Source organism: Falco cherrug, chromosome 1, assembly GCF_023634085.1.
Source record: "Falco cherrug isolate bFalChe1 chromosome 1, bFalChe1.pri, whole genome shotgun sequence".
In the NCBI taxonomy this organism is placed as follows: Eukaryota; Metazoa; Chordata; class Aves; order Falconiformes; family Falconidae; genus Falco; species Falco cherrug.
The window spans coordinates 122314737-122329269 of NC_073697.1; the positions used below are offsets into that span (position 1 = coordinate 122314737).

The 14533-nt window shown below is 43.1% G+C and overlaps 1 protein-coding gene across 3 annotated transcripts in view; it reads right to left on the bottom strand.

The window, feature by feature from the left end:
• Positions 1–14533, bottom strand: part of MMD (monocyte to macrophage differentiation associated) — a 43849-nt gene that overhangs the window by 18660 nt on the left and 10656 nt on the right. Inside the window, exon 2 of one of the 3 annotated variants that reach the window (XM_027808213.2) lies at positions 3023–3196. The exons of the other annotated variants lie outside the window; for them this stretch is intronic. Within the exon in view, the coding sequence (XP_027664014.1) occupies positions 3023–3196 (174 nt within the window). The remainder of the gene's footprint in view (positions 1–3022; positions 3197–14533) is intronic. 3 annotated transcript variants of the gene reach the window in all.

Consider the following 14533-nt stretch of genomic DNA (forward strand, 5'->3'; position numbering starts at 1 on the left):
TTAGTCGAGGTTACAGTGGCCAGACTGCTGGTGGGAGCCTGCCCAGCTATCTCCCTGCCCCCCCCCCCAGCTGTAAGCCACAATCTTATCTCCCCAAACCAAACTTGTTCCAAGCCAGGGCTGTTGTGCCAAGTGAAGAGACAGTGGCAAGCGTGTTGCTGTAAGATGAGCATGGTATTGCCTTGTATAGTGCAAATCAGGGCATGAATTGGGAGAGTATTAAGTTCTAGTCAACCTGTCTTCCAACCTAAGATCATGTTTACAATGGTATTTTCAACGGTTCCAGCCCTCAACAAAAGCGATTAGTATAGGCACACCAAAGCAAACCCCCGGCTTAGACAAATAAACTGTATCTGGCATCAACATCTTTTATGGTAGGACTGAGACAGATAGGATCTGCTGACTGCTGCACCGTGGTCCGTAAAGTCACCTCCCCAGCTGAAGGTGTCACCACCAGGTAACCACCTCCACCACAGGCAGCAGGAGGAAGTGAGAGCATCGTGGCTTGGCTGCCCGTCAGGCTACATCTGACTTTTCATGGCCCTCGGTCCCTGTTACTAATTCTTCGTGCCAGGAGGAGCAAATGACAAGGTGGTAACAGCTTTGCAAACTGCCACAGCAAGGCTTGCCCCTCGGTTTCTCCAGTTTCAGGCTGGAGTAGGCTTTCCTGGTACAAATTGCAGTTTTGCGTTTCTAACAGGGGCTTGCAGCAAGAGTGGCTGGGGCTGGGCCAGAAGACCACAGAGTCAGTTGCTCAGCTTTGCTCAAAGGGGAGGGTAGAGCTTGTTGCTGAAAAGGAAAGCTCCTGAAATGCAGAGCCAAGGTAGTTCCCGGAGAAATACTTCCATTAATCTCAGTGAGATATCACTATTAATGTCAGTACAATCTGTCATCTGATTTAACAGTGTCACTGCTAAATAAAATTTCATATTGCTTATGTTATCTATTACTCCAAAAGGAATAAAGTTTGAGGACACCGCTGAATAACCCAGCCACACACGCACGGCTGGATCTGAACGTCTGAAGCTTCAGTAGTATCCCAACAGCATGGCTTTATTTCGAGGTAGAACTTGTGGTGGCGCAGCTACCTTCCTGCTCAATACCACACGCCCATCCTTGCATTCCTCTATGGCTGCCCCAATAATTTGCTCTTTCAGGCTGTAAAAATGTTCAGGAATGTGTGACATTGTGGACACCATGGCTGGAAGGCTGGCTTCTTTGTGGTTCTGGTAAAAAGCTGGACTGACTCCTGTCAAATGAATCTGCTGAGACTTTCAAAGGTGCACACAGAGGCGCTGCATTTTGTCTCTGTCTTCTCTCGCTCCCTCTGCTGCCCTTTGCCTTTTTCTTTTGTCTCTTCCCAAGCCACTCTCATTTTGATTTCCTTCCTTGCTGCCTTTGACATCTGATCCAAATGTGTCATCGGGTTTTTCTCCTCACAGTTTTGAAAGCCTGTTTTTCCACTTTGGTTCTGTGGTCACAGATCTCACAAATTGCAAGGTCTTTAAAACAACAAGTGGTGTGTGGTGTAGCTTCCTGTTGCTGGAGCATCAAAGGTTTACAGATTCAAGATACGGTTAAAAAAAAATATAAATCCGTTTCAAACAAAACCAAGAACATTCAGGTCATGAAGCTTGGCCGAGTGGAACCAGGTTAAGACCACCACCAAGCGTCATGACAGCAGTGATGAAACTGGAAGATTTGAACCGAATGTCTGTCTCTCTTAAGGAGACCACTAAATTACTCAGCATAGATATTATTAAGATGGTCCTGACCAGTAACATGGTTTTAGTACCAGTAACTCTTGTTGAGCTAATCTCTGTAATTGCTTTTTATGATGTAATGAATCAGAATGCCTCAAAAAAAAAATCACAACAAAAGAAACCCCTTATTTATGGGCTGAACAACCATTACATCCAAAAATTGGCATTAAGCATACAAAATTAAGGAAGGAAAACCTAATTAGTTTGATTATTCTTATTTACAAAGTATGAAAGAAAAAAATATCTTCAAATACTCCATGTTCATTTGATTAAAAAATGTTCTTAAGACTAGAAATATGTTACAGCGAGCTCAGCCAGAAATGTATTTTAATAGATGAGTCAGGGTTACAAGAAGATGGAAGAACTTTCCTTACTGAATGCGTCCCTGCTGTGGGCCACTACCACATAGTGCGTTTGGAAGAAAGAGCAATGTGTTGAGTGTCAACAGCCAAGGGTTCATTAATAAGAATTTTAATCTATTATTTTTTAACTGGGAAAAGAGAATTTAGTTCTGATCAGGGCTGTGAGGTATTTGTAAAATGGATTGTCCAAAATTAACTAGGTGATCCCAGTCTGATACCTAATAGACACTCATGTGACACCAGACAGAAGGTGTTTGCATAGCAGAGCTCTTACTAGTTGCTATTCTTGACAGTCTGAGCGGTGAAGCCGGTGAGCATAGGAGCTGTGTGGTTTGCCCTGGTTATTTCTAGGTCAAAATTTACCCATGCAGAATCTCCTGCGGCCCTTCACAGGCATATTCTACTTCTCTAGGGATGAAGGATTTGTACTCCAGGGCTATTTACGAGCATTAAATTGACACACAGAAACATGCCTAATTTCTGAATCAGACACCAAACGCTTTTAGAGGATTATGCAAATAGGGACACAAAAGTAGGGTCTGTAGTTTTCACTGCATTGCAAAATGCTCTTGGGTTGCACAAATCTATCAAACAAATAGGCAGGACTTGCTGAAAGCTTCCTTTTCCCCACGCAAGATGAAAATTTAAGTGGCACTAAGATGTCAGTGGTGAATGAAATTCTGTCAGGAGGTTACATTAATAAAACTAAACATCTCACACCAAAGCCATTTCTTCTAGCTGTTCCGCACAGACAAGTTCTTATTATAAGCCTGCACAATAACTAGTCGCCTGATTTGTTAAACAGATAACAGAGAAGCAGACACCCATAAGCAGCCCCACAGATGCCAAAGCGGATGTGCTGGTGACAAGGCACTGCTAATGTTCCCAGGTACTTACTTTTTGGAGTTGCTGGTGGTGGCAGGCTGACTTTGGAGGCAGCAGGGCAGCATACTGTGGCTCACGAAGCTCTTAGCCAATTTAATGCAGCAGGGAGGCAGGCTGAGCGGCACGGGGCCCTTAATGAGGCATGGGAAACGAGTTTTACAGGTGAAACTCCTCTCCACTCCCAGTCTACATGGGAGAATAAATTAAGCATTTCTGGTAAATAAGGGTGGAGAAAAATACCTTTTTGTCTTCTTTTGACTTCACAGCAAACAGAATATGAGGATCTAGCTCTCCTTTCTTATGGGTATACGTGATAATGGAAAAAGGTGATGGTTTCAGTAAGGCTTGATTTAAAAAATTGAGAGGTAGAGCTTTTTCCCTTCCTTAGAGAACAAATTCTGGAGTCATTGTGGTTGTAACATGAGTAACAAGGAGTAAAACATAACTTACTTTTGCAATTAAAGGAAATTCTATTGTTTTTCAAGTTTCTAATACAAAAAAACAGTTTTGCAATAATATGGACTGTAAGACCAGGACAGCCATAGGTCTCAGGAGAGCTCAAGATAAAGCACTTCGTGCTCCACTTTAGGCACGAGCTCACGCTGAAGCTGTGGGGTGCTCTGGATTGTTGGGGGAAAGCTTGAGGCTGTGCTTCCTCTTAGCATCTCCTCAAACATGTCTCTGCAGTACAGATCAAGTGGTCAAATCAACCCAAAGCCCTTCAGAGAAACCCCTTGGGCTTTCTTAGCACATCTGAGGACACATGGCAGCAGAGTAACACCCTGTGAACAGTTACGCTCTGGGTCTGAACCAGAACGAAGGTCCTGCAGGCAGCATGGCTGGAGCTTGCCTCTTTTTTTTTTTTTTTTCCTTGCTGCAAACTGACCCAGATTTCAGCTTTATCTAATAGTCTCTTTTGAGCCTAGCTTGAAGGCAAAGCATCTCTTACTGAAATGCATGTCAGTGGTCTTGTGTAACAAGCACCTTTCCCTCCCTCAGCCTTCCCCCAATCTAATTAATAAGGTCATTCCACTGATGGCAGGTTTATAAATAGCTTTCCAAACACTAATGGAATTAGTTCTGGCTTGGGCAACTTTTCTAGGGTGATCACAGGTATCTAAGAAGGGCCAGCTCCTTGGCATATACAGCCACTTGCAGTGGAAATGTTGAAACATAAACATTTACCTGAAGTCAGAGAGCTCTTGCTACCAGCATTAAACCTGAAATGGGATGACAGCATTACCCAGTAATATAATCGAGAAGATCTACTGCAAGTAGAACAAGTGGGTTTACAGGGTTGTGCCATGTGTTAGAATACAGATTACATGAGGCTAGATAATGTCAAATTCTGCTGAAGGTCTCTCTTTTATCAGTATTTCTGAGAAAAGTGTATTTTCCATGGCCACAAACCCACAAGATTTTGTGGGGAGAATAAACAGGTACCTTGGGGAAATAATGGAAAAGTACTTCAAGTCGATAGAATCTTTAATATAAGAGCAGATAATGGGAAATGAGTACTGTAGCTATAAACTCTCAGAAGAGAGTGTTTTCAAATTATTTGACTATTTAAATCATCTGTGAACTGAGACCTTGAAAGCAATGGCTGAGTTATTAACATTTTAAAATTTGGTGTGAGTCTGGAAATTTATAATAAAAATAAAACCTAAATATGTCATAAAAAATTTAAGCTCTGATTGTTTAGAAAACTTAAGCCAAAATGCAGAAAGCATATATGCTGGTTGTTCACTGATTTAGGGACTTCAGATCAATGAGTATTAAGCTCCTAAACAAGAGAGACATGAAATTATAATTTGATTATCTATGTGACTAATGGAATTTAATTGCATATTCAGGAAAATAATGGAGAAACATTATTTTGCAGTCATTTGGTCTGTGTATCAAATAATAGTCCTGCCATGTATTGCATTTCTGGTAGAAAACAAAATTACATAGATTTCAAAGTGCATGTTGAGAAAACCAAAGAAGATAAATTTGATATTAATCTGTATTTTTTAACAAAGGAAAATATGAAAAGGCAAGTTGCTGAGATCCCATGGCATACTTGATCCTAAAAGCACATCTTCAAATATGTCAGTTGTTGAGACTGTTTCAAAACCACTGACATTTTTTCCTTGTTTTGGTTAGCAAACTTGGGTTCATCTGGATCCCCGATGTACCTCAAACGTATTTCAATCAGTAACATTCTCTAGCTGGATCACACTGACTTATTTGTTACAAAAAGAACTTTCTGGAGTGAAAAATCAAATTCCTTCTTGTTGCATGTTATGCATTCAGCCCTCTTAGATGAAGAAGTTGACACAAGGGCAGGAGGTGCCTTGTGTAACTGAGAAAAGATTGCATCTTTAGAGCTGAAGGAGAGAAAAGCAGCACTTGTCAGTCTCCATACTGGCCTTGGACCAGCTGCACAAATTCTGAGTCATCAGCTGAATCCAGTCTGTTAATAACTGCAGAGAACTTCTACTTCAAAAAATACAGGAATATCTTGCTTTCAGATATCGATTCCATAGTGTTTCCTTTGGGAAAGCTTTAGTCATAAAAGTAACAGAATTCAAGGCTTGTTTAGAAATAACAAATGTCAGCGTTTCTTGGCTTTCAGTAAGTGCGCCATAAAAAAGATGATCAGGGATTTTAACCTGCTGATTATGGTTGAGTGGCCAGAAATCAGTACGTAATTAAAGCTAACAGGCAAATAGGAGTTTATTAAAAGGCAATATAAAGGTAAAATTCACTCATAAAGATAATTTTATATGAAAGGCCAAATAAAAATAACCTGAGTCGGGAGCTAAGCAGCTGCCTTTGTCTTCAGGTTTGGTTTGCACCATACTGTCAAGAATGCCTGAAAAATTACAGTTCAGTTTCTTAAACCAAAGGGATAACAGAATCATGAGATTCTGTTGTAGCCTGCCTTTAGGAAGTCTGCAATAGAGAATGAAGAATTGCTCTTAACTGTATTATAAAAATATATACTTTCAGTGTCAGTAGATCCTAGGAGACCAAGTCTCCCACCCAATCCTCCAGTTGCACTGGTGGGGTCTCATTACTGTGGCCTGCAAAGAAAAGCATCATCACCAGCTGCACCCCACTCCTGGAAAAAACCCAGCCTTAATTGCCCTCTCGCAGATGTTGGATTTTGGCATGCATGCTGAGGCTCCAAAAGTGGAGGCTTTTGAAGATTTTTTTTAGCAACGTGTTACCCATGCAGAGCAAGTTATTTCTCTTTGGCTCCAACATTTTATCTAGCCACACATTTTTGCCTTTTCAAAAGTAAATGAACAATGTTCACACTTATACCAAAACCAGAATAAACCAGTTCCATGTTTAAATTCCTTTCCACAGGCAAAGTGGACCATCTTTAATCAATGTTTATGACATTGACATGGAAAACTCTTACCCTCCTTTTTTCTTCCCACCATTAGGGTTTCGCTCTGTGAATGTGTCTGCTATCCATAATCACTCTTAATACCTCGTTTTTGACATCACAATCAATAAAGTGAAATAAGCTGTTACTTAATGGGCCTGACATAAAATCCATTTAAGTTAAGGGAAGGACTCTCATTTCTAGGTCAAGCCTAAAGTGAACAGGGGGCGTGGAATTTAGCCTATCATTTGTCATCTGAGAGGAAATTATTTCCCCATCCCATTTGGACTGCTTAGAGATTTTAAACATATTTAGCAAAAGAAAACAAATTGATTTCTTGTCAGTGGTTAAATGGTTGAAATTTTACTCTGATTGTATAGTCTCTCATTTAAGAGTTTTAAAATGTTTGCTTGAATTATATATTTTTTTAATGACAGTAATTTAGTTTAACATCGTACCTAGTTTTCTCAATAGTTTAGAAAAAAAAAAACACGAAAAAACAAATATAGGGGACAAAGATCAAGATGAAGGGAAGTCGCTTAAACTGAAGAGGTGCCTCAGCCCCAGTGGCGGGGGCTGCTCGGAGCCAGGCAGCCTGGGAGCTCACTTTGCCCTTCCTGCCAGCAACGTGTGGGGCTTCCTCACAAAGCATCTTGCTGACAGCTTGTTAGTTTTATTCTTTTTTAGGTTCCTTAAAGACATTTGGAAAGGGTAAAAAAACATCTGTACTCCGATGCACAGTATCATCTCAGGTCTTCTAGGTTTTCTAAACAGGCTTAATGAAATATGAATCCATTTTGCTCTATTGTTTGCAAATATAACTCAGAAGCAAAATGAGTATGTTCTTTACTAGAGCCCAACAAACATCAGATACGCTGTCCCTACCATATCTCCCAATCTAAATAACGCTTGCCAGTCTAGGAATGAGGGAGCAGGGGGGCTGGCAGGGACAAGAAGAGCTGGGTGACTGTCCAACTTGCAACTTCTCTGATATGTTGAAAGACTGTTTTTTTCCCAGTGGTTCTGCAGAAATAACTTATGGTATCCAAGATCACAAATCCAAATGCTCTTTCCCTTGGTTGTGGTACGTTACAAAGAGCAGAGGGAGTTCTGTTTCGCAATGTCCCTTCTGGATGACGGGAGACACTTGGTATGTACCATTTCATTACTGGTGGACAGGCCAAACTGCTGAGAGGTTAAAGGACTTGCAAGAGACAAAGGTATCAAGAGGTTTGATTGCAGCGCAAATTTGTCTGCTCGGCTGGCAGAGCGAGTGCAAACCAAATGTTACTACTATTGGCAACCTTTGTGAGTCCTTGCCTCCACCATCCAGTTAATTCTCACTACACCCTTGAGATAGAATTATAAATTGTATTATCTTTGGTGGAAGGGATAAGTTTTCAGGCAGATTCTGACTTGACTTCTCTTTCTTTCGTGGTGGATGAAAGTCTACAGCGTTCCAGTGATGTAACTGGGTGACTGGACTTAACACCAGGGAGACTCTGACCCACCGTGTAACTGCTGAAGGCCTGAAAGGAAAAAAACCCTCACCTAATAATTGGGGGGGGGGTGTTGAGGAGCTAATTGGACAGTGAGTGGGTAAACAACAGCCCAGAGGGGCACAGGAGTACCTCAAGCTGTTTTTCAAGATGGGACCCTCAGACAGCCTATTCCAGTCCTCTGGATTCCTGGGTCTTGAGGCTCAACAGCAATATTTACAGGGAGAAGATAAGTTGGTTTAACAAAATCAAGAAATAAACAATGTCCCTATGGAGAGCTGAAATAGAGGTCTCTGTGTGTACAGAGCATGGCTTTTCAGAAACTGCTGCTTCCCCGGGGCTGTCACTTCTGAGCTGCTTCTGGTTACCCACAAGGAGGAGTGGGAATCCTCAGCGGGGCTTACCTTGTTCTGCTGCACTGGATGCTACAACCTTCTTATCTGTAGCTCGTGGGTGCAAAATTGCAAGGCCACACTTTTGGGAACGGAACCCAGAGCCTTGAAGGAAGGGCACGCTTTCTAAATCTGTTTCCTCAGTAGCTTCCCCACTAGCTGGGACGTGGCGCTGGCAGCAGATGAAAGCCTGGGAGTTCCTGCGCTGTGCTTGGACCATTCCTCCCGGCTGAGGTCACACGGCTCTCCTCCTCTCTGTTTGGTTTTAGCAGGATCAATTTTATAAATGACAGGGCGAGATACAGCCCTGGTGTGAGAGTGAGGATGGGGGGCACGCCGCTGCTGGCTGTCACGCGGCCGGCAGTACCGGGCACACAGCCACCCAGCACGGTGGCATCGCCCCGCGCCCGCGGCTGGCCCCTCGCTGCCAGCTCTGCCCCGCACGGCTGTTACCCACTGTACACGCCACGTTTCAAACAGCCTCACATCTAGCATGAATAGGAGTGTCGGTTTCTGAATTGCTACCAATTCTTTGTAATGGTACTGGAGTCTTGTAATAGTATTTTACTTAAATACTAGCTTTTGAAATTGTAGAAAAGAAACCTAGAGCTATTACCTCCCTTGGCACTGGGAAAACCTCTGTAAAGGTTTCAGTGAAAATGGCAAAAGTTTTATCAGGATTTCCTAAAGGCACGTTTCGGTTTTTCAGTGCAAATCCAAGTTCCCATGTTTTGTCAGTAGAGCTAAAACTGGGTACATCTGAACGAACGTTAACTATTTAAAAGATCTTTAGTGCCCTTCGGGACTAAAAGGAGGGAATCCCTTTCAAGGAAGGATGCCCTTCAGCAGAGGGGAGGTGAGATGCTGGAGGAGCTCATCTCTCCCTCGCTTTAGAGTTTTGGGGAGCAGAGGCTCAGCCCTTGGGACTGTCACGTTAATCCCACCCAAACCGTGGGGTACGCTGTGCCTGCACTTGCGTGCCTGCAAGGTAGAAGGTTAAAAAAAATAGTTGTTAAACTACAGGCAGCATAGTGCAATAGCCATTAGTACTGCTTTTAGTCATCAATATGCTGCTATTTAAAGATTACATACTTTTAAATCCCTAGATTATTCATATTAAAAGAGTGTTTCTTTTCATTTGAGATTTTATGCTATAATGCAGAACTCTCCATAATTAAATGTATGCTTGACTCTTTCTGTCTCCAGTTAAGCAGACATTAATGGGGAACTTACTAAAAACAACTACCACAAATGTTCCTGTACTTAAACTTAAAAAATATTAATATCAAATTACAGTGGTGATATGTCTGATACGAAATCACTAAAGGAAATTAAGCTAAATGTTTTTGGAATCATCCAAGATAGTTTGTTCAAACTGTTATTATTACAGTTTTCCTAAAGGCACAGCAGAGACCTGTGCTCCACCACACAAAGGGTGGTTTTAAAATAAACATTTTAATGCACAAAATCTCTCCACCTATAGCATAAAGGAATAGTACTAAAATTGAAAAATCAAAGGCCTTAACATTAGGGAGTACCGGAATTAAAGTCAGCTGTGGCTCAGTCTTTCTGTAATGTCAAATATGGCACAGTATTTAACACCATAATCAAACAGTATTTTTCCTGTAGGAAAAATCACACCCTGAACAGACTATTTTCACTTTGGGAGCAGCTACTTAATATTACATTTTCTCTTTACTTTTTAATTTGTGGTCTAAAGTTTAATCCAAGCTGGGAGGGAGAGGTCTTATAAACTGCAGTCTTGAAAATCTGACCTGATCCTGGGTTGTTTGCAGAGCAGTCCTAATCTAACTTGTGCACTGAATTCGCATGGTAAAATTTTTCCTGTGTTGGTTTTTTTTTTTTTTCTTTAGAAATTTTTTAATTTCCTATTGTAAGAACAGTATCTTCTGATGTAGTAACTGCAGGAGAACTGCCTGGAACAGCCAAGTCTCATTGGGTAAATAACCACCTGCACTGGGTATGCGGTTGCCTGGATGCTTGTGGCTAGATCCTGCGTTCACAGGGTGCAGATGGATGCTTACAATAACTAAATATAGACGGACTTGTATTAGGGACTGAGTATCCCAAAGGTGCCTTTTTTACAGCCACTGCCCAGACCAAAGCTCTTCCCTGTGCAGGAGCATTTCCATCGCTGCAGCATCGCTCCGCCAACACTCTTGCCTCTGTTCGGTGCTATGGCGTGGGGGCTGAGCGACGCGTTACAAAACCTACAAAATGAGCTGGAGGTCTGTAACAAAACCAAAATTGGATCAAGTCTTTTGTAACGAGTGAGTGGGACCTTAAATGGAGATGTTGTTTGTACTCATCCCTTTGCTGCTAAGGAGCAGAGAACAAATATTTGTACAACCACCTTCACAAATCTAGTTCGCATAAACCCTCTCCCCTCCCTGCAATAAAAAAGCTGCCCCAAAGGGTCAGCCCTCCATTAAACTTTGCTGCGGGTGAGGAATGTGCCTGCCTCTGAAAGCGGTCCTGCACTCAGCACCAAACATGACACGACAGGAATGAACCAGCCTTGCTGCTCAGCTGGAAGGGTAGATCCTCAGCTGCTTTTGAGAGCTGTGACTCTAGCATGGCTGGTGTAAGCCAGGGCTGCTCTCTGGACCTTTATTCTGGCTCATTAGCTGCACAGCTTTACATCCCAAATCCTGCTTTTTATACTGAAATGCAAAACCACAAACCAAGCAGTTCAGAGTCTCTGCTTCGGTCACAATTTACCCACTGCAACCAGGGTTTGATGGAGGAAGGATGGAGAACATCATGAAGATACCAGCTCTGTGCATCACCCTCTAGCCTTAGCACCATGAAGGACTGATCAGCCCACGTGGGATGCACCCCAGTCATCTGCTACTAGTGTTTCAGCTTCGCAAGGATGGGCCCCCAGCAGGAGTTCCCATGCTGACACCCCCTCCAAAACTGTGCACCCAGCTGCCGAAAAAGGGCTTGTCGCAGCATGGGCTAGGTGTGCCTATGCCAGCTGGAAATTCTTGCACGCTGGAGAGAGTTCCCAACTTGGAGGGGAATGGGACAATGCCCATCCTTCCTCCAGTGTTCACCCAGAGGAGGTGGTGAGGCTGGGATTTTTTTGTTGTCAAAAGTGGGCATGATAGCAGGGGACGGAGCCTGAGCTTGAGCTAAGCACGTGGGAATGCAGGCAGCCACTCTGCGTGCCTGCCCTGGGGAGCACTGCCAGCTCACCTCCAGCCCTGACCTCACGTAGCCCCTGTTATTCCAGCTCCTGAGGCCAGCAGCTTTGTCCTCAGCGCAGGAGAATGGCTTGTTTTGATGGCAGGATAATTAATGTGCCTCAGCTCCATAGCTGTAAAATCCCTGGGGAGACAAGGCGTGTATAATTTTTACTGCGCCACAGCTAGGTGAGCGTAACGCAATAGGTCTACTCAGGGATGACCATGCTTAGCTACCTGACTGTAAAAACTACAGCTGTTTTCCTCACCTTGTAGTGGCAAAGCTGGTATCTAGTAACAATCCCACTCGGAAAACCAACACCCAGCTCCCAAGAGAGGGCACAGTCAGAAACTGTCAGCTGTGGCAGATTTTTTTTGACATGATCAAGGAAATTGCAGTCACTTTTCTTACACTGGGACTTCAGGCAGCTTTGAAGAAGTGAGCCCTGTCTTCTGCTGCCCTGCAGGTGAGGTAGTAAAGCTCTTTTTTGTTACTAAAAATGGGCTAAAACCAGTGTAGGCTAAAGCCATCCTTAATCAGAGAACTCCTTGGATAACGGCAGGTCCTGCTCTGTGCAGAGCAATCCCACCCTGGTACAGCACCACTGCAAGCCTCTTGTGATTTAATGCCTAAGGGAATTTTATATATGCACTTTCATCTCTTCATATAGCAGTGTCCATGTTTACATCTCTCCGCTCCACCCAGATTTTACCCTGATTTCATAAACAATAATCTTTATCTTCTCCTCCTTGGTTCTCCTTGAGCTGAACTGTTCGGTCCTGGTTGGGGAGTGCTCGGCACTCATGTTGGACAAATGCACCGAGGCAGCAGCAAAGAAAGGGTTACTGACACTCCTATATTTCAGTATGGCTTATTTTATGTTCACTGTGGTTTATTTTATGTTCACTATGGTTTATTTTTTGTTCACCGTTATTTGCGCTAATAAACTCAGCAAATACAAGTACAAAGCCGTACTATTTTGTATGTCAATTTGACATTGACAGAATAAACCACCCTTCCTACAGATTCTCTGTTACCTATCAGTGTCTGTTACGTGCTGCACCTCAACATGAGAAGGAAACATTTGCCATTACAGCCCTTTGCAAACATGGTTCTCTTCCAGGCTTTCTGTCTTGCTGCTAAACAAATCTGTATGCAAGATAGTGTGTGGTGTTACTACAAAAGACTATTATTTACACAACATCCAAACCTATACAAACTCGAATGTATAGTTCTCACAGCAAACATTTTCTAAGACAAGGAGCTGCAGTGGATCTTCTATGCAGCTGTGCTTGCACCACCTCCAGGACCAGAAACCCAAAACGTACAGTAGAGACCAAACCTGCGTTCCTCCCACTGGACCCTGTGCATCCAAATGGAGTGCCTCATCACTTCACATTTCTCTCAGAAGAAACAAAATCGAGCTGAGATCCAAATTTCCCCTGGAGGTACCCATCTCTCTCCCTTGGCTGTGAAAGCAGACTGGATTTCTAATCAGGCACTCAGGTTGGTAAAAGGGCAGGGGGGATTTCCATAGGCATGAGCTTGGGCTTGAAATTTGACTGACCCTGTGACACTAGTGCTGGAAGAAATCATCTCACCCAACAAAAAAGGACAAATATGGAAAAACTTCAATACCTTCAAAGACAAGATGCCTGGCCAGTTTTGAAACTTTTTTTAGTTAAAAAAAAAAAAAAATAATTAAAAATTCAGTTGAATTTTTTCAACTCCTGACTAATATTTAATTTTCCTTTACAAACTCCTGTGGCCAGTAGCTAGTTAGTTACAAACCATCACTCCTAGGAAAGCAGCAGTCACGTCCCAGACAGCACGAGCACGGGACCGCAGGCCAGCAGCACTTCCAGGTGCTGAGCTCCCTCCATGTTCCCCGTGGTTCATCCCTGCACATGGGCACAGTTCAGAGCTCGTGTGGCCAAGGATCTGACCCGCAGGGAGGGAATCGAGCAGCTCCAGGGACCCCTCCATCTACCCTTGGGAAAGAGGAAAGCCCCCAAATCGGCATCTCCTGACCTCATTCTGTTCTTACTGTCAGTTCCATTTACTGCATTTTCTTCCACTTTGCATGTATGATTGCGTTGTCAGTTTAAACACAGCTCCTAGAAGCCTTGTAAAGATGTATATATATATTGCAAACGTGTCTGTGTTTATGCATATATATGTACGTATGTACACAGACACAGATAAGTCACCCGTGGTTTGCCACCTAGATTTGACTGCAGAAGCGATAGAGTGGGGAGCAAAGACTGGAGTGATTTATACCAACTGAAGATTTGATCTATATGTTGCAACATACCTCGTGCAAAGTAAACGTGGCCTTGCATCATAAACTGTAGGCTGGAGCCAAGAAGTAGCTCAGCTGAAGAAGGCACAGAATAAGGAGAGCACAAGCCTGTTCAGGTAAGAGAGCTCTGTATCTAAAAACATGTCCTGACATATTCGCCAGAGGAGGCTAGGTATTTTTGAAGCTGATATTTTTTCTTGCAAATCCCCAATCCTCTGAGCTCATTAAAATGAAGACACTCTAATTTCCAGAAGTGTCCAAGAGGGAAAGGTCAAGGAAGGACTTCTTTGTAATGTCAGTTCTCAAATTCCAGTGAGAAGAACAGCAGGTTTACATTAAGCCACTGTCAAATGATAAATTACTGCACTGTCAAAAAAATGTAGGACTGCTATTACCTTATATGCAAAAGGCAGTACAAGAAAAGACCTGATGATTTATAGCTTGTGTACAAGTCCATCTTCCGTAATGCACAGATCATTGTACAGGTCCGCCAGAAATGAGATCTCAGGTCAACAAAGACACGGGTCTTGTTACCAGCCGCTGGCCCTGGCTGGGCAAGGAGCAGCCAGAGCCGCTGCATCAGCAGCATCGCACATCCCCTCTGCACGGCAGGTTTTGTGCAGGAACCCAGTGCTGAAGGTGCAAAGCTACTTAGAGAGTGAGATGCTTAGCCAGACGCTGAAGTCTTCAAAAGGAGCAACTCTTCCTACTGCACCAAACCTCAAATAATGCAAAAAAATG